This window comes from Paroedura picta, chromosome 2, assembly GCF_049243985.1.
Source record: "Paroedura picta isolate Pp20150507F chromosome 2, Ppicta_v3.0, whole genome shotgun sequence".
Classification (NCBI taxonomy): domain Eukaryota; kingdom Metazoa; phylum Chordata; class Lepidosauria; order Squamata; family Gekkonidae; genus Paroedura; species Paroedura picta.
In genome coordinates this window covers 157,581,234-157,608,482 of record NC_135370.1, presented here as the reverse complement: position 1 = coordinate 157,608,482, position 27,249 = coordinate 157,581,234, and the positions used below count along the sequence as shown (strand labels likewise).

The 27,249-nt window shown below is 44.2% G+C and overlaps 1 protein-coding gene and 1 long non-coding RNA gene across 6 annotated transcripts in view; one reads left to right on the top strand and one right to left on the bottom strand.

Annotated features, from left to right (window-relative positions):
- SPATA7 (spermatogenesis associated 7) overlaps nt 1-26,064 on the bottom strand; it is a 67,449-nt gene extending 41,385 nt beyond the window's left edge. Inside the window, exons 1-3 of one of the 5 annotated variants that reach the window (XM_077323420.1) lie at nt 25,885-26,064; nt 12,755-12,829; nt 9,319-9,414 (exon numbers count right to left, since the gene is read on the bottom strand). In XM_077323420.1, coding sequence (XP_077179535.1) covers nt 9,319-9,414; nt 12,755-12,829; nt 25,885-25,936 — 223 coding nt within the window. In that variant the 5' untranslated portion in view covers nt 25,937-26,064. Of the gene's footprint in view, nt 1-9,318; nt 9,415-10,710; nt 10,853-12,754; nt 12,830-25,884 lie in introns of those variants that run through there. The other 4 variants (XM_077323419.1, XM_077323422.1, XM_077323421.1 and 1 more) reach the window with 4 other exon arrangements.
- LOC143830643 (uncharacterized) lies at nt 10,887-14,696 on the top strand. Its single transcript, XR_013228555.1, has 3 exons — nt 10,887-10,984; nt 12,944-12,995; nt 14,475-14,696. It is a non-coding gene; the product is annotated as an uncharacterized LOC143830643 (long non-coding RNA).
- Nucleotides 26,065-27,249: the final 1,185 nt, after the last annotated feature.

The window sequence follows — 27,249 nt, the reverse complement described above, 5'->3', positions numbered from 1 at the left end:
AACTCCACTAAAGCAAAGGGTGGCCTGTAGCTGCAGCTCTTCGTGCACTGCTCCCAGATGGAATAATATTCAAAAGGGACTTTGTTTTTAACTTGTTCCAAGGCTTTAATGAGTACTGAATGTCCCTGTTCCTATGCATAATGCTATTGCTGAGATTATGGGCAATGATGCATGGAAGAGAAAAGGCACCAGACTGACCATATCAGCATACTCTAATGGTATATATACACAATATTTGTTGGCAGAGTTTAAAATATGCAAAGAGGAATAAAGCAGCAGGCTGCTTAAAGAAAAAAAAAACTGCTTTATTTAGAAGAGAAACAACTTTGTGTAAAAAGAACTGCTCTGTTCTGTTGTTCATTCTCTGTTGTTCTGGAGGCAATCCGGGAGGAAACGTGCTCAAACGAGCAAGACATTGGCTCTAAAGAGCCAATCAGGACCCTGGAGGAGATCATTTGAAAAATATCAGGAAGTTCCTAAGCTAACTATGCTAAAAACACATCTCTGATGCCCCCTGCATGACATTCTTCCTACGTTTCTGAATCATGCACACTCTTGCCTGTTCCAACAATATTACACAGCTAGTTTCCAATACAGCTCCTGAGTCAGTCCCCTCTGAAACGATGGTTTAATAGTGTGTTTATCAAGCAAACGTTTTAATATAGAATGGAATTTTAACTAGACCTTTTGGCACCCAAAGCAACATGGGGCGCGGGGGAGACTGTCCTCATCCTGATAGGGAGGTAATTAAAGCAATGAGTTCCTGGGAAAACAGAGCTTTGAACTGCTGGGAGGAAAAAAGCTCTATTCTGGCCCCAGTCCATCACAGAGAGGGGTTCTTGCACCCAATGACTTCAATGTACTCAGGACTGAACTATATAGATACATAAAATAGCCTACCACTTTCAGCTGCCCTACTCCTACCCAAACTACACAGATAATCAGCTGCATAGTCCACTAATGATACACTAAGGTTGTGAGTGTAATGCATAGTGCAGGGGGTTGGACTAGATGACCCAGGAGGTCCCTTACAACTCTATGCTTCTAGGTGAATTCAGCACACTCAATTTCAATTTAGTTGCCTGGTTAGCATGTGAGTTAAGATCTTATGGGAAAATAGGTTTTACATCACTTCAAGCCTGGATAAACTGAGTTATGGTAGACAGGTGCCTCATTCCCCCCCTTCTAAAGTGGACAGTCTGCAAGTACTAAGGACATAGATGTCAGGTTTGATGTCAGTTTTCCACCCATTTATTTGGTCTCTAGCTTGGCAACTGAAAGGGGGTGGGGAAAGAGGTCAGCTGGTACTCCTTTGGGGGATGAATTTATGGTTGCCAACTCAGGGTTGAACAATTCCTGAAGATTAGGAGGTGGGGTCTGGGGAGGGCAAGGTTTTGGAAGGAGGGTATAATGCTACCCTCCAAAGCAGCCATTTTTTCCAGGGGAATTGTTCCCTGCACTGGCGTTCTCCAAATATTATTCAGTCAGCATCATTTGCCCTCTGGGCAGGCTCTGCAGGCATCTTCTCTCCCAGCATGCTGTCACAATGGAAGGGAAGGTTCAAAGTGGAGGGGAAGGTTGCCATAAGTGGCAAACGGAAAATGTGCCCTCCTCAAGCCCCTCCTCCTCTCTCTTCTCCGTGCAAACTGCTTTTTGTCTCAGTCTTAGGACTCCATCTTCAGGAACAGCTGCAACCAGGCTGGGAAATTGGCTGCACTGCCCTAGTTCCAGGAAGCCTTCTGGCCCTATTCTGTTTGCTTTTCTGATATACGTCCCTTGATTATTTACTTAGCTCCCAAAGACTCAAAGCCTGATTTTCAAAAACAAAATGCTCAGCTTTCTAATGTCACATAATAGCCCTAGTTTGCATTAGGCATAACTTTGACAAGGACAGACATAATGCTAAACAATGGTCTCATCCTACACAAACATGCCTGAGGTTATCTTCAACCTGTGTGCTCCCATTTCCCTCTCCTGCTTGTGCCAAGATTTAATTAGTCACTTGTACTTTTCCAGCAAACCACAGCTTGCTGTTACATCAGAGCCGGCTAAATACAGTCTGTGTTGAACCTACAAAACCAATTGTACTTTTGGAGCCAGAAAAAGCTCTAGCCATGGCTTCCAGGCTGAAATCTAAGGGCAAACCATGGTTTGGCATGAAAGAGGAACTAACTCATTGAATCCTGGCATACAGTAGAAGGGAAAGAGGAAGGAGGAACCATGTGAGCAAGAGAATGCGGTGCCTTCACTTGGCAGCAAACCGTGGTTTGGCATTAGGTCTACCCCAGGCCAATGTTTATGTTCATCAAGAGCCTGGAATTAAATGAGAGTCACGAAGCATGCAGATGGATGGTGAACTATAAAGAACCAACAAAACCATCTGCTGGTTCATGTTGCAGTGATGTTCAGTCAGTTATAAATATCTTGCATGCATATGCTTGATAGGTGTGTGGTTCAGTTTGTTAAGACTTGGGGAAGGGGAAACTGAGTTGAAATTCTTGCTGAACTTACTAGCTGGCTTTGAGCAAGTCGCTATTTCTCTGCTGCTATTCCCAGTCTGTGAAAAAGGAGTCATACTGACCTACTGTAGGAAAATTGCAGTAAGCAATATTGGTTCATGACTATAAGGCATTTAGACCAGGGGTAGTCAAACTGCGGCCCTCCAGATGTCCATGGACTACAATTCCCAAGAGATCCTGCCAGCATTCACTGGCAGGGGCTCATGGGAATTGTAGTACATGGACATCTGGAGGGCCGCAGTTTGACTACCCCTGATCTAGACATATAATGTGTCTACGCAGGGCCTCCCTTGAGACTAACCTGGAAACTCCAACTGGAACAAAATGCAGCTGCATAGGCACAACACCAGTACTTACCCAACGGCATTGGTCCCAGATTGGAGACTGGGTTAGATTCGAGGTTTTGGTACTGACCTTCAAAGAACTAAATGGTCTGGGACAGAACTGCCTCTCCCAGTATGTCCCCCAAAAAGCACTGGGGTCCACGTCTAGGAGTTAGAATCATAGAATCATAGAATCATGGAAGGGGCCATACAGGCCATCTAGTCCAACCCCCTGCTCTACGCAGGATCAGCCCAAAGCATCCTAAAGCATCCAAGAAAAGTGTGTATCCAACCTTTGCTTGGAGACTGCCAGTGAGGGGGAGCTCACCACCTCCTTAGGCAGCTTATTCCACTGCTGAACTACTCTGACTGTGAAAAAAATTTTCTTGATATCTAGCCTATATTGTTGTACTAATAGTTTAAACCCATTACTGCATGTCCTTTCCTCTGCAGCCAATGGGAACAGCATCCTGCCCTCCTCCAAGTGACAACCTTTCAAATACTTAAAGAGGGCTATCATGTCCCCTCTCAACCTCCTTTTCTCCAGGCTGAACATTCCCAAGTCCCTCAACCTATCTTCATAGGGCTTGGTCCCTTGAAAGAGAGTTCTGAAGGAGGGTGCCTCCATCTGGACTCTCCATTGGATAGAATGCAGAGATGGAGGCACCCTCTTTTGGAACCCCTGGTCCAATCATTGTGAACTTCAGGGAGTGGCCAGGGAAGAACCTCCTGGAGCTACCCTGAAAGTTTGGAGGCTGTAACTGGAACCCCCTCCCTCCCCCCCCCCCGGCCCTGGGAAAGGTGGGAATGCTGGACTTCCTATTAAAGTCAATGTCGCCATAGACTTTAATGGGTGCTGAAGCCAAATCGGTCCAGATCAGGCCCCTGGTGAACAAGCCTAGTCCAGTTTAAAGGAACTGTCCAGAAGAACCCCAGCTCAGCTTCCTCTTAGATGTTGCTCCCCTCCCCAGTGTTCTTCAGTTCAAATACACTGGGGCCGCAAAAATTTGGGATTTCAAAAAAAAAAATCTGGATTTGCATACTTTACCAGTATTGTGATCTGGGTTTTTCAGGAATTCTGAATTTTTGGGGGGATCCAATAGACCAAACCAAAAAATACCAAGAAAAAAAATTGTTTACCCCTATTTATAACCATGGGCTATAATTGACAAGACCCAACTATCATTAGTTATCTCTTCCCAGAAAGGAAAGAATAGACATCAGAAGACCCCAACTGTTCTACTCAGAAGGATTTTGACTGGTGACTTTGAGAATCATTTGCAGAAAAGGATTGCTGAACTATTTTCCACTTCTATCTATTACATCTCCTGGCAGATGGTTGGTGAGAAAGGAAAGATCTCTGAGCAGGATACTGAAATTTTGAAGAATGGAAATGCTCTTCTGTCTGTGGTGGGTACCAGTGTCTCAGTGAAGACCAACGTCTTGAATATGTAGGAGCAGGATGAGTGACCCTAAGGATCTTGCCGTCAGGCAATTCTTTTTAATGTGTGTTTTGTGTTTTGTGAGAAACAAATGTGTTTTGTGAGAAACAAATTGGCACCAGCAATAGGAAAATCTTCTATCCTATTTCTTGTTTGTATAGACAGTAGGTGGAACAAAGCCATGCATGGTGACAGATAACTATTGAGGAACGCATAGTATGGATTGCAGAATCAACAATGTGGACAGCTGCATTAATTTGCTGTTTTGATGATTTGAGAGCTTCTTTATGAAGAATCTTTGCCAGATTTTTCTTTTATCCTGAGGGAAGTTTCGAAATATGTGAACATCTTTTCCCATAAAAACAACTGATATGCTGACATGATTGCTTGGGTAGCTTGTGATCTTAAGTGTCAAGGCGGCTGACCATCAATTTTCCTCTCATCCATCATGTGAATAGCTTTAAGGCTATGCATTAGGAAATGTTGGCTCCATCTGCATAGTCTCCGGATAAGAAGGAGGGACCCAATAGGAGCCAATGTCTCTTAAAAAGTAACAAGCAGGGAAAGTAGAATGTATTGAGAACATTTTAGGTCGATCAGACAAATAGTCCTCAGGTTCAGGCACTGGTTATCTTGGAACTGACCAGGTCAATGGAAACCTTGGATTTGGGCTTGCTTTTAGGTTTAGAAGAAGAAGAAGAAGAAGAAGAAGAAGAAGAAGAAGAAGAAGAAGAAGAAGAAGAAGAAGAAGAAGAAGAAGAAGAAGAAGAGGGAAGAAAGACCTTCTCACCACTAAGCACAATCTACTCAATTTTCAGATGACAAATGATGAAGGAAAGTAAGGCACATGAGAAAGCAAAAGGAGAACCAACTCCAGCAACAGGGAAGAAAGAACTGAGGGGAATGGGAATCTTTTCCCTGAGATCAGGGGACCTTTTGGGTGCTAAAGTAGTTCACTGTGGCCTTGGGAGTGGTAGAGGGTGCCCTCTAGTGACTTTCTAGCTTTAAAATAACATTTTCTGAGGCTGGCCTGCCTAATTGCAGTCCCAATTGGGGACTTCACAGAAGACCAAAGATGAACATGATGTACTGACATGTTCAAAGGCTTTCATAAATTTGTAGAATAGGTTGTCGTTAATGTATGTAGTTTATGCACAAAATAAACTGATCTGAATACTTGTTTGGAGTGACTGGCTAAAACTACGTCGTAACTCAAATGGAATGACTTCAACACTCACTTTTACCATATTGGAGAATGAATTAACTGTAGCATAGAAGGCAGCATGTCAAAGTGTTGGGCTAGGATGGGGAAGACCCATGTTAAAATCCCCACTCTGTTACAGAAACGCACTGGGGCCTTTTCCAGACAGGGAATTCACCCCGACTCACTGCTCGTCCGGTGGCAGGGCAAATTCCCAGTTCCACATGACGTTGCTGCCGGTCTGGGGCTGTCCCAAACCTGGCCCAACTCAGGCCATCTTTTGCTCTGCAGCAAGGGAATGTGGATAATTCTGCATTCCCTTTTTTTGCCCTGAGCAGCAATGGAGTGGGTTGATCTTGGGCCTGAGCCGTCCAGAAGGGAAGAGTCAGGCCATCCTAGCCCAGCTCCTCCCCACTGTCACCCAATGTATGGCATCCAGGAACAAAAAATGCCCAGGGTGGCTGAAATGATAGCTGGAATCTAAACACCGCCCGCGGCGCCGCGGACTAAATAAAGTGCTAAGGGGTTCTGGGGCGGGATGTGTCTGTGATGAGGAAGGGTCCGGATTGGACCCTTCCTCTGGACAGACAATCAGACGGATCAATCAGCAGGCCGATTGGTCCCTCTGATTCCCAGTCCCAGCAACTGCGAGCCGCACGCTCGCAGTTGCTCCCGGCCTGACACGGCGAGAGGAACTTCGCGCCTCTCGCCGCGTCAGGCCGCCGCCCGAGGGAGCTCCCGGCAGTTGCGCGGAGCGCGGCTGCTGGGGGCTCCCTGCCCGGCGGCCTGATGCCTCAGAGAGCCGCCGCCACCGTGTGACCGCCGCCGTGTGACCGCCGTACATGCAAAACTGTACGCTTCTAGCGCCCGCTGTATTCATCATACAGCGGGCTTTATTACTAGTCTCTTCATAAGAATCACAGAATCATAGAGTTGAAGGGACATCCAGGGTCAGCTAGTCCAACCTCCTGCACAATGCAAGAACTCACAACTACCTGCCCACACACAGTGACCCCAATTTCATGCCCAAGTGATCCCTCCACCAAAAATGTCCAGAATCCAACCTGGCCTAGAGGAAATTCAACTACCTACAGCAGTAATTAGCAAATCCCTGTGTATGCAAGGAAGGGCAACAAGAGACACACTGACACATCCCTTCCTGCCCACTCACAATCTACCTAAATTCATAAAATCAATATTTCTGTGAAATGACTATCTATCCTCTGCTTAAAAACTTCCAAAGAAGGAAAAGTCACCAACTCCCGAGGAAGCCTGTTCCCCTGAGGAACTACTCTAATTGTCAGGAACTTCTTCCGGATGTTTAGCTGAAAGTTCTTTGGAATTAATTTCAACCTATTGGTTCTGGCCTGACCCTCTGGGGCAAGAGAAAACAATTCTGCTCCATCTTCTATATGACAGCCCCTCAAGTATTTGGAGGTGGTTATCATATCACCTCTTAGGTGCCTTCTCTCCAGGCTAAACAGACCAAGCTCCCTCAACCTTTCCTTATATGACTTAATCTCCAAACCCCTCACCAACTTCATAGCCCTCCTCTGGACATGCTCCAGTTTCTCTATATCTTTCTTCAGTTGTGGTGTCCAAAACTGAACACAGTACTCCAAGTGAGGTCTAACCAAAGCAAAGTGGTAACATCACCTTGCGTGATTTGGACTCTATACTTCTTTTAATACAGCCGAAAATCCATTTGCATTTTTAGCTACCGAGTCACACTGCTGACTCATGTTCAGTGTCTGGTCTACTAAGACCCCTGAATCCTTTTCACATGTACTACTGCCAAGACAAGACTCACCCGTCTTATAGTGATGCATTTGATTTTTCCTACCTAAATGCAGAATTTTACATTTTTTATTATTCATTTTATTAATTATAGCAGTTTTCCAGCCTGTCAAGATCATCCTTTATCCTGATTATGTGTTCTGGTGTGTTTGCTACCCCTCCCAGTTTAGTATCATCTGCTTATTTAAGAAGCACCCCCTCCATTCCTTCATCCAAATCATTTATGAATATTTTGAACAACAGATTCCTGAGGCGTTCTGCTTGTCACTCCTCCAAGAAGATGACTAGCCATTTACAAGCACTCTTTGGGTATGATCTGTCAACCAGTTCTCAACCCACCAAAAAGTAATAGGATCCATACTGCATTTTACCAACTTGCCAAGAAGAATATCATGGGGAATCTTATCAAAAGCCTTACTGAAATCAAGGTAAACAGTCCACAGCCTTCCCATGACCTAGCAAGGTTGTAGCTTTCTCAAAAAAAGAGATAAGGTAAGTCTGACATGACTTATTCTTGAGAAAGCCATCCTGACCCTTAGTGATTATAGCCATCTGCTCTAGCTGCTCAAGGGCCAACTGTGTGATGATTTGTTCTAAAATTCTGCTAGCTATAGATGTCAAGCTGATGGGTTGGTAGTTACCCAAATCCTATTTTTCCCCCTTCTTGAAGATAGGAACAACATTTATCCACCTCCAATCTTCTGGCACTTCACCTGTTCTCCAAGAATTGTCAAAAATAATGGACTGAGGCTCAGAAATTACATCTGCAAGTTCTTTTAGTATCCTTGGATGCAATTCATCTGGCCCAGAAGATCTGGTTTCATGTAAAGATACTAGGTGTTTATGGATTACCCCTACAGTGATCCTAGGCCACAATTCCCATCCCTCATCACATGAAATGATTTTGCCATGTTGAGCACGATTTCCCTCAAGAGAAGACTGAGGAGAAGTAGGATTGAACAATTCAGCCCTCTCGTCATCACCTGTAACAATGTCACTTTCTGGTCCCCGCAATGGTCCTACCATTTCCCTATTCTTTTTCTTACTTTGAATATAACTAAAGAACCCACTTCTTGTTGCTTTTAGCATTTCTTGCTAGCCTAGGCTCATGCTGAGCTTTAGCTTTTCTAAAACTCTCCTTACAAGCATGGGTTATTGATTTATATTTCTCCTTGGTTATAAGGTCCTCCTTCCATTTCCTACAAGAGTCATTTTTATTATTCAATTCTTTGAAAGCCTATTTTAAAATATTTTAACGAGATTATTTAAAAAATGTTTTTGTATACGTGATCACCTACTGTGATTGAACAGAGTGAAAATGAGAATGTACTGAAGCAATTTAAAAAAGAGGATAATTAATGCTAGCAAATTTGTGCTAGATATTAATTAAGAGACAGCACCATATTTGGAGTGGTACAAGAATGAAGATTTTTCTCACCAATAGAAAGAGATGGCAAATTATGTAGTTCAATAATACCAGATCTTTAGGCTACCATATTGGTACAAGCTGTGCTCAGTCTGGCGCTTTTATTTTTGCTTTTATTGGGGGGAGGGGGGAATAGATCCTCAACATGCCCAAATACCCGAATCACTGATTCAGTTTAGCATTTCAAATGCTGGCAACAGTGAGGGTTGGCACGTTAAATCCTGAAAAGGCAGTTTTTAAATGTCAGTGATTATTTTAAACTCTAATTTTAAAAGAAATTTTAAAAGAAAAACTGCACTCCTGGATAAGCATTACATGCAAGAAGGCAATGAGGAGAATAAGAAAAGGGCTAAACTTTCAGGCCAGACATGATATTGCACTGCCTGGACAATACAGAGAGCACATGAGTAGTACTCTCTCATATTTAGGATTTAATTTACAGTACGGTTGCCTGAAAGCTTAGCCAGCCCTGCTACATAGCCTTGGCACACCATCCAAAAGGAGTCCCTCAGGATCTTTCTACATGTGCATTCCAGGAAAACATCTGCATAAAAATGGACAATAGAACTTGAACTGTTTGCACAGAGTTCATATATGCTGGGTTTTTTACCTTTGGCTGAAAGGATTTTATTGTAGTGAACAGCCATGTGATCCCTGATCAGGTACTGGTTGCTTAGTCTGCGGGAGGAGGAGTCAATGCAGAAAGCTGCAAAAGGAAAATAGACACCATCATTACAAAGCTGGAAGCATTGACCTGCAGCAACAACAGGAAGTGTTGAGATGGTATGGGGAACTGAAAGATCAAAAAGGGCAAGACGTTTTCCTGCACAAAGCCCACCAATAAAGTGGTATGATGGAAATACATTATAAATGGCTCTTGTATAAAGAGTAATAAGTTGTAAGTAATATGGGTGACCCAAACTAGCCTGATATCGTAAAATGACAGAAGTTAAGGTCAGCCCTGTCATTATTTGGATGGGAGACTATCAAGGAGGTCCAGAGTCAGGATACAATTGGCAAACTACATCTGAATGTCTCTGGCCTTAAAAACCCTGCAGAGTTGCCATAAATCTGTGACAACGTGACAATACTTTCCACCATCACTTCTTGGTATAGCTTCCATTCATGCCCTTGGGGTTTGTACAGAATATCCTGGTGAACGGCATTCAAGAAGTAGAGCCCTCTTTACATGCCTCTGCTAGGCATTTGGTTGAGGTCGATCTGAACCACTGCTTTCCATTGCCCCCCCAAGCCTCCCTCTGTTGACAGTCATTACAAATCTGCCCAACCCACCGGGCCTCAGTATGAGTTGATTCATGTTCTCTGGTATTCTACTGTTCCACAAGCTGTTTACTATTTACTGTTATCACTATATTGTTGTTACTGTTATCACATTACAAACTGATCATGCTATCACATTACAAACCGATCTGTATCATTCCTGTTTCATGTAAACCACCCTGAGCCGTCGGGGAGGGAGGTATATAAATAAAATAAATAAATATCCACCATTTTGCAGAAGCAGCTTCTTTCAAAAAGGAGAATATCTCAATAGTAATGAAAACAGACTGGTTAACAAATTGGTTTGGTCAACAACATTCAAAGCTCCAACAGAGAATTCTTCTCACGTATTGGGGTATTTCATGAGGTGTCTGCTTTACATAAAATGAGAAGGCCATCATCAGTCTCAGCTGAGACCTGTCTTAATTATTAACACATAATCCAACAGGGTAATTCTTTCTTCAATACCCTTGGTGTTTCTAGCATCAGACCTTGGAATCTGAATAGCGTGCAGCTCTCTTCCAGAGTTCCATAGAACTAACAGCAGGACCTCTCAAAGTCCACCATCACTTTAGAGTCCGTCTTAAGCAATTCCACCTGTATCCAGAGCTTTACAACATATTCTTGATTTGCTGAGTCCACAAAGCCCTGTGACCTCCCCAGCAGGAAGTAGAAAAGGTACTCAAATGTTTGCAGACTCATTAAATAACTCATCACTCACATTGGAATACTGTTCTTCAGCTATCAAGCCATGAATGAGCAAAGAAGGGATCAAAGAGCCATTTGATCAACGCTGGTGAGATGTCTAGCTCTAAACAGCTGCTGTAGGAAAACACAGCCTGGCATATGACACTGAAGTCCTCAAAGCATCGACTCCAGAATAGCCCCATTATGAAGTCAATGTGACCACCTTGGAGGAAAGGGGTTACAGGACTGTAAGCTGGAAATGCTGGTAACAAATTTCATGACAACCAGGACGAAAAGTCTGATAACAGGTAAGAGGATGAACATGCTGTTTGCTTTGATCATATTACTCAAGCACAGATTCAGTGGCTCCCAGTCAGTTTCTGGCAACTATTTAAGAGAGCCAGTTTGGTGTAGTGGTTAGGAGTGCGGACTTCTAATCTGGCATGCCAAGTTCGATTCTGCACTCCCCCACATGCAGCCAGCTGGGTGACCTTGGACTCGCCACGGCACTGATAAAACTGTTCTGACTGAGCAGTGATAACAGGGCTCTCTCAGCCTCACCCACTTCACAGGGTGTCTGTTGTGGGGAGAGAAAAGGGAAGGCAACTGTAAGCCACTTTGAGACGCCTTCGGGTAGAGAAAAGCAGCATATAAGAACCAACTCTTCTTCTTCTTCTAAAACCTTGGGTTTGACCTCTAAAAGGGTTTGGGGCCATGATATCTGAATTTCTCCTTTCTCAAACAAGAGGTCATTTGTATGTTTATGTGATGGGGCCCAGAGGTTTGGCACGTGGGCATGTACATCATCAGCTATTTTATGCATTATGAGATGAAATTCGATTATTTCTGCAGTTGGCTAATTCAGGGTCCCAAATGTGGTGCCTGTGGACACCTTTCCTAGTGCCCTTGAAGTGTTTTTAGAAAGTGGGTGGAGCCAGGTGGGACTTTTGTCCATTAAGGCTTCCGATTTGCCACTTGAGATTTGATTGGTTGTATGGATTTTGAAACATTGCTTTGGCACCACAGTAAAGAACCTCTTGCTGCAGGTGAAAGAGGAGAGTGCAAAAGTTTGCTTGAAACTCAACATCAAGAAAACTAAGATCATGGCATCTGGCCCTCTCATTTCCTGGCAAATAGATGGGGAAGAAATGGAGGTAGTGTCAGATTTTATTTTCCTGGGCTCCAAGATCACTGCAGATGGGGACTGCAGCAAAGAAATTAAAAGACGCTTGCTCCTGGGGAGGAAAGCTATGGCAAATCTAGACAGCATCCTAAAAAGCAGAGACATTACCCTGCCAACAAAAGTGTGTCTAGTCAAGACTATGGTCTTCCCAGTTGCAATGTATGGCTGTAAAAGTTGGACCATAAGGGAGGCTGAGTGTCAAAGAATTGAGGCTTTTGAACTCTGGTGCTGGAGAAGACTCTTGCGAGTCTCTTGGACTGCAAGGCGAACAAACCGGTCAGTCCTAGAGGAGATCAACCCTGACTGCTCTTTAGAAGACCAGATCCTGAAGATGAAACAAATACTTTGGCCACTTCATGAGAAGGAAGGACTCCCTGGAGAAGAGCCTAATGCTGGGAGTGATCGAGGGCAAAAGAAGAAGGGGGCAACAGAGAACGAAGTGCTCGATGGAGTCACTGAAGCAGTTGGTGCGAGCTTAAACGGACTCTGGGGAATGACAGAGGACAGGAAGGCCTGGAGGATCTTTGTCCATGGGGTCGCGATGGGTTGGACACGACTTTGCAACTAACAACAACACCATCACAGTTCAAGGATCTTCACTGTGAGCTGGGATAACCATTCTGTAGTTGGCTCCACCTCCTGCAGCCATTTTGTGTCAGAATGTCAAAGATGCCCACAGGTTCAAATATTTTTTGAGATCCCATATTAATGTATTAATTACATAGAACAAGACAATCAATGGATTAAAATGTTCTACTTCGCTGACATCCCAGTACTAACAAATATTAACATGCCTTAGTAATAAGCAATATTTTTGTAGCTCTTAAAATGAATATTTTAGCGGGAAGCTGTTTTATAGTATCTGTTTATTTTGTACAGCATGCAAATTACTTACCATTACTTTTAGTGCTTAAATGGCCTTTGAATGGGCTTGCAGGTCCATACCTAGGAACGGCTTGGTATTCAATCACTTTAATAATAATAATAAAGAAATAAGCCATTAGAAAGAAAAAAATATGTACATTTCAACAAATGAAGTAAACAAGGTCACAGGTCTTTAAAATAAATTCTGTTTTTATTATAGGTTGCCTGATTGTGAGAAGAGCTTGTGGGAAGATCATCAAATTACATGAGAGGTGATCTAAATTTAACACTATTATTTTTACAGAGCAGAACAGAACAGATGAATATGTAGGTATCCATTTTGCATTCATGTTTTGCTGGCAGGTACTAGCAAGAATTGGAGGTCTCAGACTACTACATAAAACCTCCCTCAGCAGGAGTCAGACTTAAACGTAGCATAAACGTGTTTTAGATAAATAAAATACCTTAAGCCCAAATCATATCTAGCCTCCCTGTTCTTTCAATGAATGCTTTACCGAGCTTTCACTGCAACCTTGCAGCCTACTCATAAGAAAATATGCTTTAGACGTGAGTGTGTAATGGGCATTGCCCCCTCACATGGCTACCCTTTGTCCCTAGTTGTTTGTGTGTCCAATTCATGGTCTCTTGGTACAGGAAGGATAAACTGATTCCTTACCACTTCAGATCAGGGGTAGTCAACCTGTGGTCCTCCAGATGTCCATGGACTATAATTCCCATGAGCAAATGCTGGCAGGGGCTCATGGGAATTGTAGTCCATGGACATCTGGAGGACCACAGGTTGACTACCCCTTCTTTAGATTACAGGTTCAGTGCCAGGAGTTCATAGCCTTATCTTGAGCTTCTTTATCCTTTAGTTCCAAAAACCACAGATAATTTTCTCACTGCCAAATCCAAATCTCCTCCGCTGTCCTCATTCTTCTTGATCTCTGTTCTGCCTTCAGGACAGCCAGTCACTAGATCCTGCTGGACTACCTTCACAGCCTAGATACCTGTGTCCTCAGCTTGTTCTCTCCCTACCTATCTAATCTCTCTCCAGAACCTCCACAGGACCAAGAACATCTCTCCCAGTTGGTATCAAACCAAGAATAAACTGACTAACCCTGCTACCCCTCAAGATAATAACCACTTTAAGGATGAGACACACCATTATAAGAGCCCTTTTACATGCTTTTACTGTTCACAGAATGCACGCAGACCCCATTTTATATCAACAAAGCCAAAAATAAAAAGGCTATAAAAAGCTTATTCCCTAGGAAGTTGCATCAAAAATCAGAATTATTGTAGCCATTAGTCACTATGCATTTATTCATTAGGCTGCATGCTACAAGAGGGAGCTCCTCTGATGCTGAAAAGTACCATTTTCATTCCTGAGCTGAACTGCTTCGTACACCACCACAAGTACTGTGCATAGCTGAATTCTGCCATACTACAATTCTACTATATTTATATTACTTGCTCTTACTAAGGAAACATTAGGCACCAAATCCACTCTGTCGCTGTGACTATCTTTCAAGAATACTTTTGCATTTGTATTGGCAGTCTTGTATTACTGGCATGATCGCCTTCCCTGTTTATGAACATCCTCTTTCCGAGATTCTCCAACTTCCTTTGAATATGCTGAATGCCGCTATTCGAGTTTGGCTTGTTTTGAATTGGCTGAAATGTCTAAACTTGCGTCACTAGCATCTTCCTTGATGATTAACTGGAAACCTCTTATTGACTTCTTGCAGGAAAGAGAGAAAAAATGACTGGATGACTTGCAGTTTGAGAGATTAAAGAAAGCAAATGTAGAGTTCATTTTAATTTCATTCTTAAGTAAGCTTGGTATAAATTGATAAATCGAATGGATACATTACAGTTTGACTGGAGATTATAAAAAATTGCAATGAAATTGGTATGTCTGTTCTTTGTTCTATTTCCCCTCCTTTTGTACCGTCCTCCCTTTTTTCTGTATAAAAATCTCTAATAAAAATTCTTTAAAATATGAATTTTGCTTATTTTTTCCCCTAGTGTTCAGAGTCTTCTGAGAATTCATCAGCTGGCTTTCTGTACAATTTAGACCAGGCTTTGCTGACAGTCTTATTTATTATTTACTTTACGGGTTGCAACCAAATAGCCGTCAGAAGACATTACCACCACAGGGAGTTGATGTGCAGAAAAAGAGGGAAATCACCCCCACCTTCCTGTATGAACCTCCATGCGCCTGAGTTTGCTTGCTCAAGTTCACTGCAGGAAGACAGTTTTGCCCAATTTGCTGCTCTTTCTGCATCTCCCATGACAAATGGCATTTGGTTTGGAAAGACTTCTAGACTCTTAGCAGTGGCTTGGAGGGGAAAGTTAGCTGCTGAAGGAAATTCAAGTTTGGGAAGATCGGTTTCTGTGAACTTCCCTGTCATACATATTTGGATCAAACAACCCATTTTGGCTGATTGCCATTTGTCCATTAAAGTATGGAGCAAGGCTAAGAGGGGGAGGGGATATCTCTTGAACGTAACATTCTCAGCAAGGACAACCAAGGTCTTCTTCAATTCCTGCTGACCAGTTAAGTATGAATTGGCCCCCCTCGATGTATCCAGAGAAGGCAATCAACTTCCCAAGGAGATACTCTGAAATCCAGGCCTTCAATCACCTTCTGTGTTCTCTATTTAACTATCATGAGCATCATGCCATCTCTTCTATTATCTAGATCCTGCACAAACCAATACCAGAAATGTTAACTTCAAGAGTAATCGCATCACATAACCCATATAAAATATACTGATAGTATGTTTTTATCTACTTGATATAAAATTACATACATTACATCCACAATAACCTACATCTATTATTGTAAGGGCAAACTAGAGAATCATATTTCATTGGGTGCACGGGAAAACTGCTGTTCAGTGAGACCTAAATCAAAAGATGCATTCTACATTTCTCTCTCTCAGTTGTCTGATACCTGGAATTAGTTCCCCCCCTTTCCCTCAATGCTTTTCACATGTAACCTATTTTATCTATACAAAGTGTCTTACAAGCAAAGCAACTTAAAAATAAACCTTATAAAATCATTGTATACTAAAGTCCAAAAGTGATTCATTCACAGACAAATACTATTCAGACAAAAATACATTTTATTTATCTTACATCATTTTTACCCCAACTTTCTCCCCAAAGTAGCTTTGACTATTCTCATTTTCTCCATTATATTCTCAAAGCATCCCTGTGGGATATGTCAGATGGACAATGTAATTGGCCCACAGGCACCCAGCAAGCTTCCATGGCAAAGTAGGGATTTGAACTTGGCTCTCCCAGATCCTAATCCAGAGTACAAAACATCAGTTTTCTCCAGGGGAACTGATTTCTATAGACTGGAGATTAATGGGAGATTTACCGGTCCTGCCTTGAGGCTGGCATCCCTATGCACGGATGTTGTCAAACACCCTGAGCTGTATTGGAAAGGCGGGCTCGAAAAATAAAGATTAATTTAGGAGGGGTCTGAAACTCTCTAGGAATTACACATATATCTGTGTCTCAATTGAGCCATACTATGGTTGACAGAGATGCAAAATGGAGGTACTGAGAGAATGGGAGGTGGGTGTAGGATTTCTGTTCAAACCCGAAGCAATCGCCAGTTCGCAGGAAAAAAATTGAAGTCTGAGGGAAGCAATACATCATGGAATCAAAACTCCTGGAAAGAAGAGAAACAACATCTGTACCTTTAAGAATGTCCACTAGACTCTGTAGCTAGGGGCAACCACAGCACCATTCCCAGCCTTCATGTCTGGAAAGCAAAGATGGTGGGAGGAACAGGAGTAGATGGGGAGACTGCAGCAGCCCAGGAAAGGCTGCTCCCCCCAGGTTATTGTGTCCCCTGATGGAGGAGGACTTGTCAATGGCTGAGATGGCCTGTCCCTAGCTGGGCTGGAAGTCCAGACTATCTCCTGATGGGGCCGGGAGAGGCTGTCTGTACTCAGCTGTGCCGACCTTGGAGCTGGCAGCATTCCCAGCTGTAGTTATAAGACCTGGTAGGAAGCCAGCAACACAGTGAGTCTTAACAAGTCCTGGCCAGCTTGCTGGGAACATAACGCAAGCAGTCTGTTACCGGAGTCCAAGAAGCCAGTCAGAGGTGAGTCAGTACATGGTGCAGAAGTCCAAAGGCAGGTGGCCATCCAGAACAGTCAGAGACAGTCCAAGAGGTCGAGATAGGCAGCAAAGGAGTCAGGGTCATGGTCCAATTAAAGTCCAATTAAATTAAATTGGACTGTCGGGTTTAAGTTTTAAAATCATTTTATATTAATATTTATTCTTATTAACTTTGTGAGCCCACTGTGAAGTGGACGATCCGTCAATCAAATTTATAAATAAATAAATAGTGTTAGTCTTTAAGCTGCTACTGGATTCTTGTTTTTTCGAAAGCTTATACCCAGAATAAAACGTTGCTGGCCTTAAAGGTACCGCTGGAGTCAAACCTGGCTTTGCTGCTTCAGACCGACATAGCTGTCTACCTGAACCTTTTCTGACAGGCCCTCAAACCACTTTTTGAAAAAGGCGATTTAGCACAGGTCAATAACATTGCTACAATAGTTGTGGGATATCAAGAAGTAGCTGCAACAAAAGCTCTTAAAGCACGTTGCTTTGGTACACCATTCGGCTCAGTCATATTCATGCTTGCTTGGAAGTCAGTCCCCCTGGGCTTGCATCATATAGTTCCATCCTGAACAAGCATTTAAAAGTTTTCAAAGATTTTGACTCTTGCGGAAATCTGCCACTGAAATCTCATCAGTACCACAGACAGCCATGTAGTCCAGAGCTATGGCTCTACATGTTAAGCTATGACAATACATTTATTCAAGGCTTAGCTGATGTTTAGACCGGAATCAAACTTATGCTCTTTATCTGTACCCTGATTCCTTTTAGCCTTCTCAGTTATCCCACAACTACTTGGTTTGGCTGTCCTTATAATGAACTTTTTAGTTTATTACTGTTATTCTACCTTTATTAAACACTAGGAGCCAATCCCGTTGCAGTCAGGAATACAACGGGCGCTAGATTAGGGAGGTGGAGTGGAAGAACTCTGTGGACAGCCTCCTCCTCCCCCCAGAACCTGGAAAGGCTGCAGGCAGCTGTTAGGGAACTCCCCAGTAGGGGCAGCTCTCACGCAGCAGGGATCTGCAGCCTCCGAGCCTCAGAGGGAAGTAGAAGGAGAAGGGGATGGTTAGGGGTGGGAGACAGAAGGCGATTGGCTGGCTGCTGGACATACAAGCAAGCTAGTTGGAGGAGGAGGCAGAGCAGGCTAATCCACAGGCTGTTCGTAATTGAAAAGGCAAAGAAAGAGCAGAAACTCAAAATACTGACTTTTATGCTCACCTTTGCAGATATAGAATATTAAAAAATAAGCGAAACAATGTCTTCCTCAATGTAAAGTTAATTGGCTGCTTTGAGCCATGAGAAAAGGTGGGTTATATTTCTATTAATAAATTAATGAACCCCAATCTGCCTAACACTCAGCCTTTCTTGTTCTACCAGCTCTGCATCCCTGCTTCTTGGCAAAGAACTTTTACTGAAGAGCAGTTTATTTTGGCTAAAACATATCTACTGCACTCTGAGGCTTGAACAGAGTTAATGACAAGAAAAATTGGAAGAATTTTGCCAACAAATCTGATTCCTGGAAAGAATACTAGAAAGAAACTCTAGGGGGACAAAGCCAAATGAAACTGTTGGCTTGTAACTTGACATAATCCTTTGGTTTTTGTTTAATGAAACAATCTACAGTTCGCATTTCCAATTCAGAAATTCTGAAGGAGGGAAGACTTGGCCAAAATCATCTCCCAAAGAACAGATGGGAAAGACTCATGGAAGATGGGCCAGTCGATGATTCTTAGACCTGATGGCGAAATGTTAGAGATTGTACTCATAGAATCATAGAGTTGGAAGGGGCCATACAGGCCATCTAGTCCAACCCCCTGCTCAACGCAGGATCAGCCCTAAGCATCCTAAAGCAGCCATGTTAGAGATTCTACTCTAGCATTCTGCTGGAGCTGCAGGGCTATTGAAACTGGAGGGTCAGCCTCCCTCTGGGCCAATACAGTCTACACAAATTTATATAGCCCTGCCTGGAGTGAGAGGAGTGTAGCAGGATTTAGGCCACGCCCCCAGCCACCACCCCCTTCCACTGTTGTGTTGACTCCTGAAGTAACCCTTTATGCCACCTTCTTTATTGTGCTCTTTCCCTATACAAACAACTCATTTCCCTGTGTTTCACCTCCTCTCTCCGTGCTCTCACCCTCTTCCTCACCAACCACCACCTTCTCCGTTCCTCTTCTGCTTTTATTCCCTTTCCTTAGCTCCGCCCATGACTTTTAAACCCAGCGTTACTTTTGCTTCCTTCTCTTCCATCTCCGCTTGGGTGCTGGCCCCCTCAGCAGCCACCGATGCTCCTGGTAAGTGGTTTTCTAGTTCCCTCCAGGTGGCGTTGTGTCGGAGAGCCCACTGAGGAACCTCAGCACACTGGCCTGGGTGGGAGCCGTTGCCAGTGTCCTGCCCAGCTATTTGGTTGCCCTCGTTGCCCTTGCCAGTCGCTCCCTTTCACGGCACTGGCTCTACGTTCTGTCTCACTTCCAGCCATTTCCTTCGGGTCGGGGCTGAGGAAGACATCCACAGGGCCCACCACCATTTCCCCCCGCCACATGGCAGGGAGAAATCCGGGGATGTCAGGGAACACCCCTCCAACCTCTCTGGCTGCCACCATGCTCTTGAAGTGGGTTCACCTCCCCTCCCCCTCATACTCTGTGTCGCCCATCCCTGGACAAGGAGTTATGCCCTAAGTGGTTTGGATGACTCCTCCCTCTCCACTGAAGGAGAAGCCTGACTCCTCGAAACCTAAGAGTGCTTTCTGCTTCGATGGAACTACCACCAACAAGAGACTTTTCTTCTTGCTCTTGGGTCTTCTTTTCCCCACTCACTGACCAGGTCAGGACAGTCAGAGACGCTTTTCCTGAAGTCTCCAGAAGTTTCTTCCTGAAGTCCTTCTAATATTTAATACCCCCAAATATCTGTTCCCTGCTGGGGGGTGGGGAAGTTTGTCCATCTTATTGTCTAGGCCTGTTAGTATTTATATGAAGATGGGTTGAGGTAAATCCAAAGCAACTGAACTGACCTCCTGCCAGTTCTCTACCCTTGGAGGGAGGACTTAAAACTCAGAGTGAAGGTTTTGCTCATTTCACACCTCCAAGGGGAAAAATGCATTTCTCTACAAGCACCATCAATACACTGGTGCTGAAGTCTGTCTCAGGGCCAGACTAGATGATACCGCATCCCTGAGTCTGCCATGGGGACACAGCATCATATTTGAGCCCCTTCTTTTTTACTTCTAATATTGTTGTTGGGTGGGGTTGACTGATTCATCTTTCATTGAATTACTGTGTGCAAGGATAGATTCAAATGGGTAGCCGTGTTGGTCTGACGTAGCACAATAAAATCAGAGTCCAGTAGCACCTTTAAGACCAACAAAGGCCTTGAACAAATCTTCGTTGGTCTTAAAAATCTCAACTACAAGTTGCTCAGATACAGGGACTAGAACATGCATTCAAAAGATCTCTCAGGAAGAAGAGAGGTCTCTCCTTGATCACTTGATAGCCAAGCTGACAGGGGTTCTGGACTACAGACAACACAGTTTTATCCTAAAGCACCTGCTGTTTACTCTGAAGATTGACCCTGACAGCACAAAATGTGACAAAATGGCCTGGGGACATAATATTCCTTTCATTTAAACCACCCTATTCTTCCCATCAACCTTCCCACTTCAAACCACAGGATGAAACAACCAGCGAGTTCTCTTCAACCAGAAAGCTAATATTTGAGGAGCAAATACCTGTGGAGGAATCAAACAAGAAGGCTAAGCCACAAACTGACCACAGAGTAAAGCAAACAACAAAAAACAAACAAACAAACAAAAGCAGTATATAGGCAATTTTTCCCTATGTACATTTATTCTTGAACTCACTACAGTGATTAATTTAATCTTGGAGAGGACCACAACTCACCAGAAAAGGGAAACTAATACAAACCCCATATTTTCTGTAGTCCAAAAGTTTGGATGGTGTCAGATTTGGAGTGGCTGGTAACTACTAGCTAAGCAGACACAACAGCACTTCTGATTTGTGGCTCCTGAGTATGGTTAATCTTACGCAGGGTGTGATTGAATCCTATGCAGAGTTCCATGATTGAAGAAGAAGAGTTGGTTCTTATATGCCGCTTTTCCCTACCCGAAGGAGTCTAAAAGAAGCTTACAGTCACCTTCCCTTTCCTCTCCCAACAAAAGACACCCTGTGAGGTGGATGAGGCTGAGAGAGCCCTGATATCACTGCTCGGTTAGAGCAGTTTTCTCAGTGCTGTGGCGAGCCCAAAGTCACCCAGCTGGCTGCATGTGGGGGAGTACAGAATCGAACCTGGCATGCCAGATCAGAAGTCTGCACTCCTAACCACTACACCAAGCTGGCTCAATGGGTTTATGTAGACTAGGCTCTCCATAGGACTGCACTATGAAGCATCTGTACATGAGCTGCACAGCCCTGAACAGTCTGGATCCAACACATCTTCAAAAGCCCAAATTCTTTTTTATCTTCAAGGAATCCATCTGTTTTGCTGCTAATACTGTCCTAGAATCCATCTGGTTTTCTGCTTATTCTGTCAGGGACATGGAAAGGCGCTTCTGAGTGGCTATATTCCATTAACAGAAGCCCATCTGTATTTCCTTCTTTGTATTTCCTTTAAGCTGGTAATAGGATTTAGCTCTTTTTCTTTTCTTTTTTTAACTTTGCAATGAATGATTTTATTTGGGAGATTGTAATTGTGTATGTTCTTACAGGAGCTTTATGGCAGTGCTACTGCAAAAATCTTGCTGAGCAGTACCACTGTTGAAAATGCAGTCAATACGTTTAAAAAAAAACAGTCTAAGTATCAACAGGGTTTTCTCTTTATATTTGAAAGTTACATATGTCCCCTGTTCACACCATAACTATCACAGATCATCAACCTGTAAGTGAACTGTCTCCTTTGCCACTTTTGAGTTTCACTGATTAGCAATTTGGCTGCTATTTTATTACTCTTTGAAATTTTGCCAAGTGCAGGCATCGGGAGATAAACAGCCCAGTGCACACCACTAACTTTGAATAATAAAGGTGGTTTAAGAAATATTTTAATGCATAAACATCAGTAAAACAGGTCTGTCACTAATGCAATTGGTTTCAGTGGAGCGATTGTGCTTTCTTCTGTAGAAAACCATTCTGAATCTTGTATAGGTTAAAGCTTAGCCCTGAAAGCGGGGAGGGGGGAAATAAACTAATCTAATTTTCAGAAACTTTATTCCTTTGGAACCCTTAGCTGCATTTCAGTTGAGTTAAAATACCAGCACACACATTCATGTGTTTCAGAGGGTCTCCCAAACTTTTTGGTGGCATCCCAAAATATCATTTTGGACATCATTTTGGAGTTCTCTTTTTATTTCTTGCATGTGTCTTATATATTTTTTTCAAGACAACTATTACAAAATTAGTGGCAAAATATCTACATTTGTTTACAGCATATAGGTTTATTTTGAATTTTTCCCTACTTCCCAGTTGCCACATCCAGGCAACTAAAGGCAAAAGGAAAACAAGATCTGGACTGCAAATAATGGGCACTCCAAAGCACAACTGACACTGGGACTCCAGGGGTGACAGGGCCACCTCAGAACCATGCTTTTCTATAAAGTCTCCTTGGACTGCCCCCCAGATAAGAGATCCTCTTCTAGCACCTTTCCATCTTCAGGGCAAACACCATAGTCACAGCCTTCTCTGTTCTGAATACAAATCCTTGTGAGATACCATAAGTTCAAAGCAGCAAAAATGTAAGTTTCAGTTCATATCTATCCCAAAACTGCCTCCAGACACCAGCTCAGGGTTTCTGCAGCCTCCTTGGTATCAGCCAGAAGCCCGAGATAGAGCTGAATGTCATCTATGTATTAATGACAACACAGTCCAAATCTCTAGATCAGTGGTCCCCAACCTTTTTATCACCGAGGACCGGTCAACGCTTGACAGTTTTACTGAGGTCCGGGGGGGGGAGGAATGTCACCGCCACCGCCTGAGCCCCTGCTCCGCTTGCTTTCCCGCCGGCGTCCCTGACTTCCCGCTGCCCGCTGGAGGGCGCTGCCAGCAGCAGCTGCGCAGTGCCACGCCGAGGGAGCCCCAACCATGGCGGCCGCTGGAGAGCACCAAAGGTGAGCCAGTGGCAGAATAGCAGGGCAGCCCCCGAGGCAGCAGCCGGGGAGGAGGATGAGGAGGAGCTGCTGCCCAGTACCGACTGATCCATGGACCGGTACCGGTCTCTGGACCAGGGGTTGGTGACCACTGCTCTAGATAAGCTCTCCCAGAGGTTTCATGTACATGCACCAAGGGACAAGATGCAGTCTTATAGACCACACAAGCCAAGGATTAAAAGGCAGAACAGCAGTCCCCCAGCATCACTTTCTGAAACCAACAATCTAGGAAGAACTTAGATTCACTGCAAAACAGTGCTTTCCAGGCCCAATCTGAAAATGCGATCCAGGGATATCATGATTGATGGTACTGAAAGCCTCTTGAGAGGTCTGACAGTCACACTTCCTCTGTCCATCTCCTGGCAGGTAATTTACCAGAGTAACCACAGCCGCTCAAGTCCCATAACCATGCCAGTTGACAAACGTACTTCAAAGTCAGTATCTTGTATTAAAGGTAGGAATCTGCATTTTAGGGAATTGTGTTACAATCTCTCTCCACCAGCAGAAGCAATAGGGGAACTTTGAATTGGGAATGGATTTGAGAGTGAAAGATAAGGTAGGAGACATGGTAATATACCTCTAGCTATGCCACTACTATAATATAGGTTCTCACCTTTCCAAATACGTCTGCTACCCATGAAAAAGGAATGGATTCCAGCTTGCAGAGGAGAGAGAATGAACTGGAAGCTTAGCTCCTCACCAATAAATTCAGCCACTCCATGACCAAAAAACAGCTTTGTTGCTGCTTTTACCACAAGAGCACATTTTTATACTTAAAGAATCCCAAATGTCTATATCTTTCAATGTATCATGCAATTTAGCTCTAAAATACGATAATTTTGAGATTTTTCAGAATTGCATATAGAGTAGTAAAATGATATAATCCTTTTCCAAATAAGCTAAATCAGGGGGATATTGGATATGAATTCAATGCAGGCTCAACAGACTAGACTTGCCCACAAGTGTCCAATTCCTTTACTAGAGGTTTAATGGAATATTATTTACCTCAATACCATGAAAAGCTTCAGCTGCCCATTTCCACATATTAAGCCTCTAGTAAAGGAACAGGATATTTTTCCTCAGGCTTGTTGACAACCCAAGATGAGACTGAGGAAATAAATACTGCATCTGTCAAGTACAGGTGGAGGGTACATTCATTATTGTCCATTAGCTAACAGATTTTGTTCTACTGACTACGAGCGAAGTATTAAAACCAGCCTATGTAGCTCAGCCTATGAAAAAGGGCTTTTCTCATGCTCAATAATCAACTACAAACAGCTGGGGAATCCTCCATGAATGTTTAAATACTATACAATCCGAGAGCTTTTAGTACAAAACTTCTTATTTCCAACTATTAATAAAATCTAAATTAATATTGCACAGTTATGTAATTACAATAATGAGACTCACAATAATGGGTTTAAATTATGGGCAGAAAGGTAATAGTTGTGTATTAAGGGGGGATATTTTACAATATGAGTAGTTCAGTAGTGGAATCAGTTGCCTAGGGAAGTGGTGAACTGCCTCTCCCTGGCGGTCTTCACACAGCGGCATGTTAGAGATTCTTTTTAGACTGATCTTGCTGGACTTGATGCTCTGTATGACCCCTTCGACCTCTATGATTCCAACTTAATTGTCATTCCTAGATGACACATTGCTATTCATTACACTATTCCCTCAAATCCCCCTTATGCCATGTCAGAATATTGTTCCATGTAATCCATTACTTTCTCACACGGAGGTGGACAAAACACCCATTTATGCTGCCCAGCTCCTTGGAGGAAAAGGCAGAGGAAAGCAAGGTCAAAAGATTCCCAGCTTCCTCTTCCAACCCTGTTATCTCAGAGACACAACCCTTGTGCAAGAAAAGTGCAAGCCTACAGGCCTTCGGTCCTTTCATGGCCATTCCATTAATTACAGCCAGAATAACCTTTGTGTATCTCTGCTGATCTTATCAACTGTGCCATTATAAAACAAGAGCGGGTTAAAGTAAAAGGACAGAGTGTTGCTCTGGGAAGAGGCTCTCCTTCCTGTCCACACATCTGTGATTCTAACCACTGGGCAGAGGTCTGTTTTTTGCTAGCTGATTTATGAAGACAAGCGTATAGATATTGGACAATATACCAAAGCCTTGGTCTGCAAAAAGAGTGTCCAATATTTCTCTCAAACTCCCAGAGTTAAAGTTAGGCTATACTCACATGACGATTTACTGTGCTAGCTGAAAAAAGGCTGGAAGCACAGGAATGGGAATTTTGACAGGGGTGGAAATGAATTGGCTGAAGGTACATTTAACTCTGCACGCTGCCACGCTAACTTTTATCTTGAGAAGGATGGGTAGTGCCAAAAGCCGGCAAGATTTCTTCTTCTTCTTTTTTTAATGTGCACATGATGAGCCAGTTTCATCTCCAGAGTGTCTGTGCCATGCAGCTCGGGCACTACGCTAGCTGCAGAGAAGTGCATGCTGGGAAACTCTCGCGGTCCCTTCTGTGCCTGGAACAGGCTCCTGCGTTCTGGAACTTTTCCAGCCCCTTCAGAAGCTGGCCAGAGAGCATTGTGCAACCCTCATGGGCCTGAAGAAGCGGGGCCGTGTTCGTCGGGGGGGGGGGGGGCTTCTCTGATACATATGCATTGCACGGACTGGGGGGGGGGGATTTCATATGGGAGCTGCGGGTTCAAAAGAGGCACGCGGCTGCAAAGCGCAGGAACCGGGGGCGCCTCTCTCCTCGCCACTGGGGGAAGGTGCAAAGCGCTAAGGGGGGCGGGGGCGGCTGGGAAAGCCGGGCTGTGGCCCCTCTGCAAGCCTCTGTCCTCTCCGCGCTGACCGAGCGGCCTGCCCTGGCCACGCACCCCTCCGCTTCTACCTGGGCTCTTCCTCCTGCTGCTCCAGCCGCTGCTCGCCATCCTCACGCCCATGCTGTTGGCCCGGGCCAGCCGGCCTCTCCGCGCCCTCAGGCCCCGCGACCCCCTCCCCGTGCCCTGCAGGCGGCGGTGGCGGCGGCGCCTTCCCCTCCCTCGGCGGACAGCCCGGCGAGGGCCTGGTAGGCGGTGGGGTTGCTATGGCCACCGCCGCTCGCTTCGCTGCCGGGAGTGTTACGTCGTGAGACCGGGGCGGGAAGGGGGAGGGTTGCGGAGATCCATTAATCCTCGGAGGCGGGTTTACTCCGGAGGAGGACCCGCCGAGGCCCGGGCGGCTTGCTCCCTTGTGAGCGAAGAGGCCTGGCGAAGTCGCTGCGCTAGAGCGATTGGCTTCTGCTCTTGCCCTGAGTAGCAGTGCCATTCAGGGCATGGTTATTGGAAGGACGATTGTTACCATCCTCCAGGTGGTGCCTGGAGAACCCCTGGCATTACAAATCATGTTCAGATGATGGAGATCCGTTCCCCTGGAGGAAATGAGTGCTTTCCATTCGATGGCATTCTAATCTCCAAACCCCGTACTCCTGACGCTCCGCTTCCAAAACCTCCAGGGATTTCCCAGCCAGAGTTGGCAACCCTAACTGAAAAGCAAAGGTCCAATAATTTCTATTAAACTTATGCTCCCGTTTTAAGAGACTATGTTTGGAGGGACCTCATTTATGTCAGTGAGACTTACTTCGGAAGAAATCTGTGCTGGAACCTAGACACCAAAACACATTCCTAACATAAAAACGCTCTTGGGGAAAAGAGGCCTTCGGTCTGTGGAAAAATACTGGACAATGAAAGCATGCTGACGTCAAGGTAGGGAAGGAACCATGAGAACAAATAAATGTGAACAGGATCTTGACAACAAGCACATCTACAGCTCAACCCACCATAAGATCTGCACATTCTCTCTATAGACATCCAATTAGACTTGACCACTTGACGATCCACACATTACAAAGTTGTGTCCCCCACACATCCATCATGAGGACTTCTAATCAGACATCTGCTGAAGTTCCCTGCTGGTAACAATTCCTAGACATGAGTGGACTCAGTTTGGATTGGTCCCACAGCATATAGAGAGGAGGGCCTTAAGCCTCCCCCACCTGATGCCATTTTTGTGACCTAAAATGGCCCAAGGGAGCAACTATTTGTCATACTGGATAAATGTATATGTAGCCCTCAGTGTACATAATTGTCCCCAATGAGGCACTAGTGACTTCCCAGGGGCATTTCAGGGCAGGGCCACAGAATCAGGAGAGGGAAGATTCAGCCCTTGTACCCTGATTCAAATTGAACCTGCACATGAAGAAGAAGAAGAAGAAGAA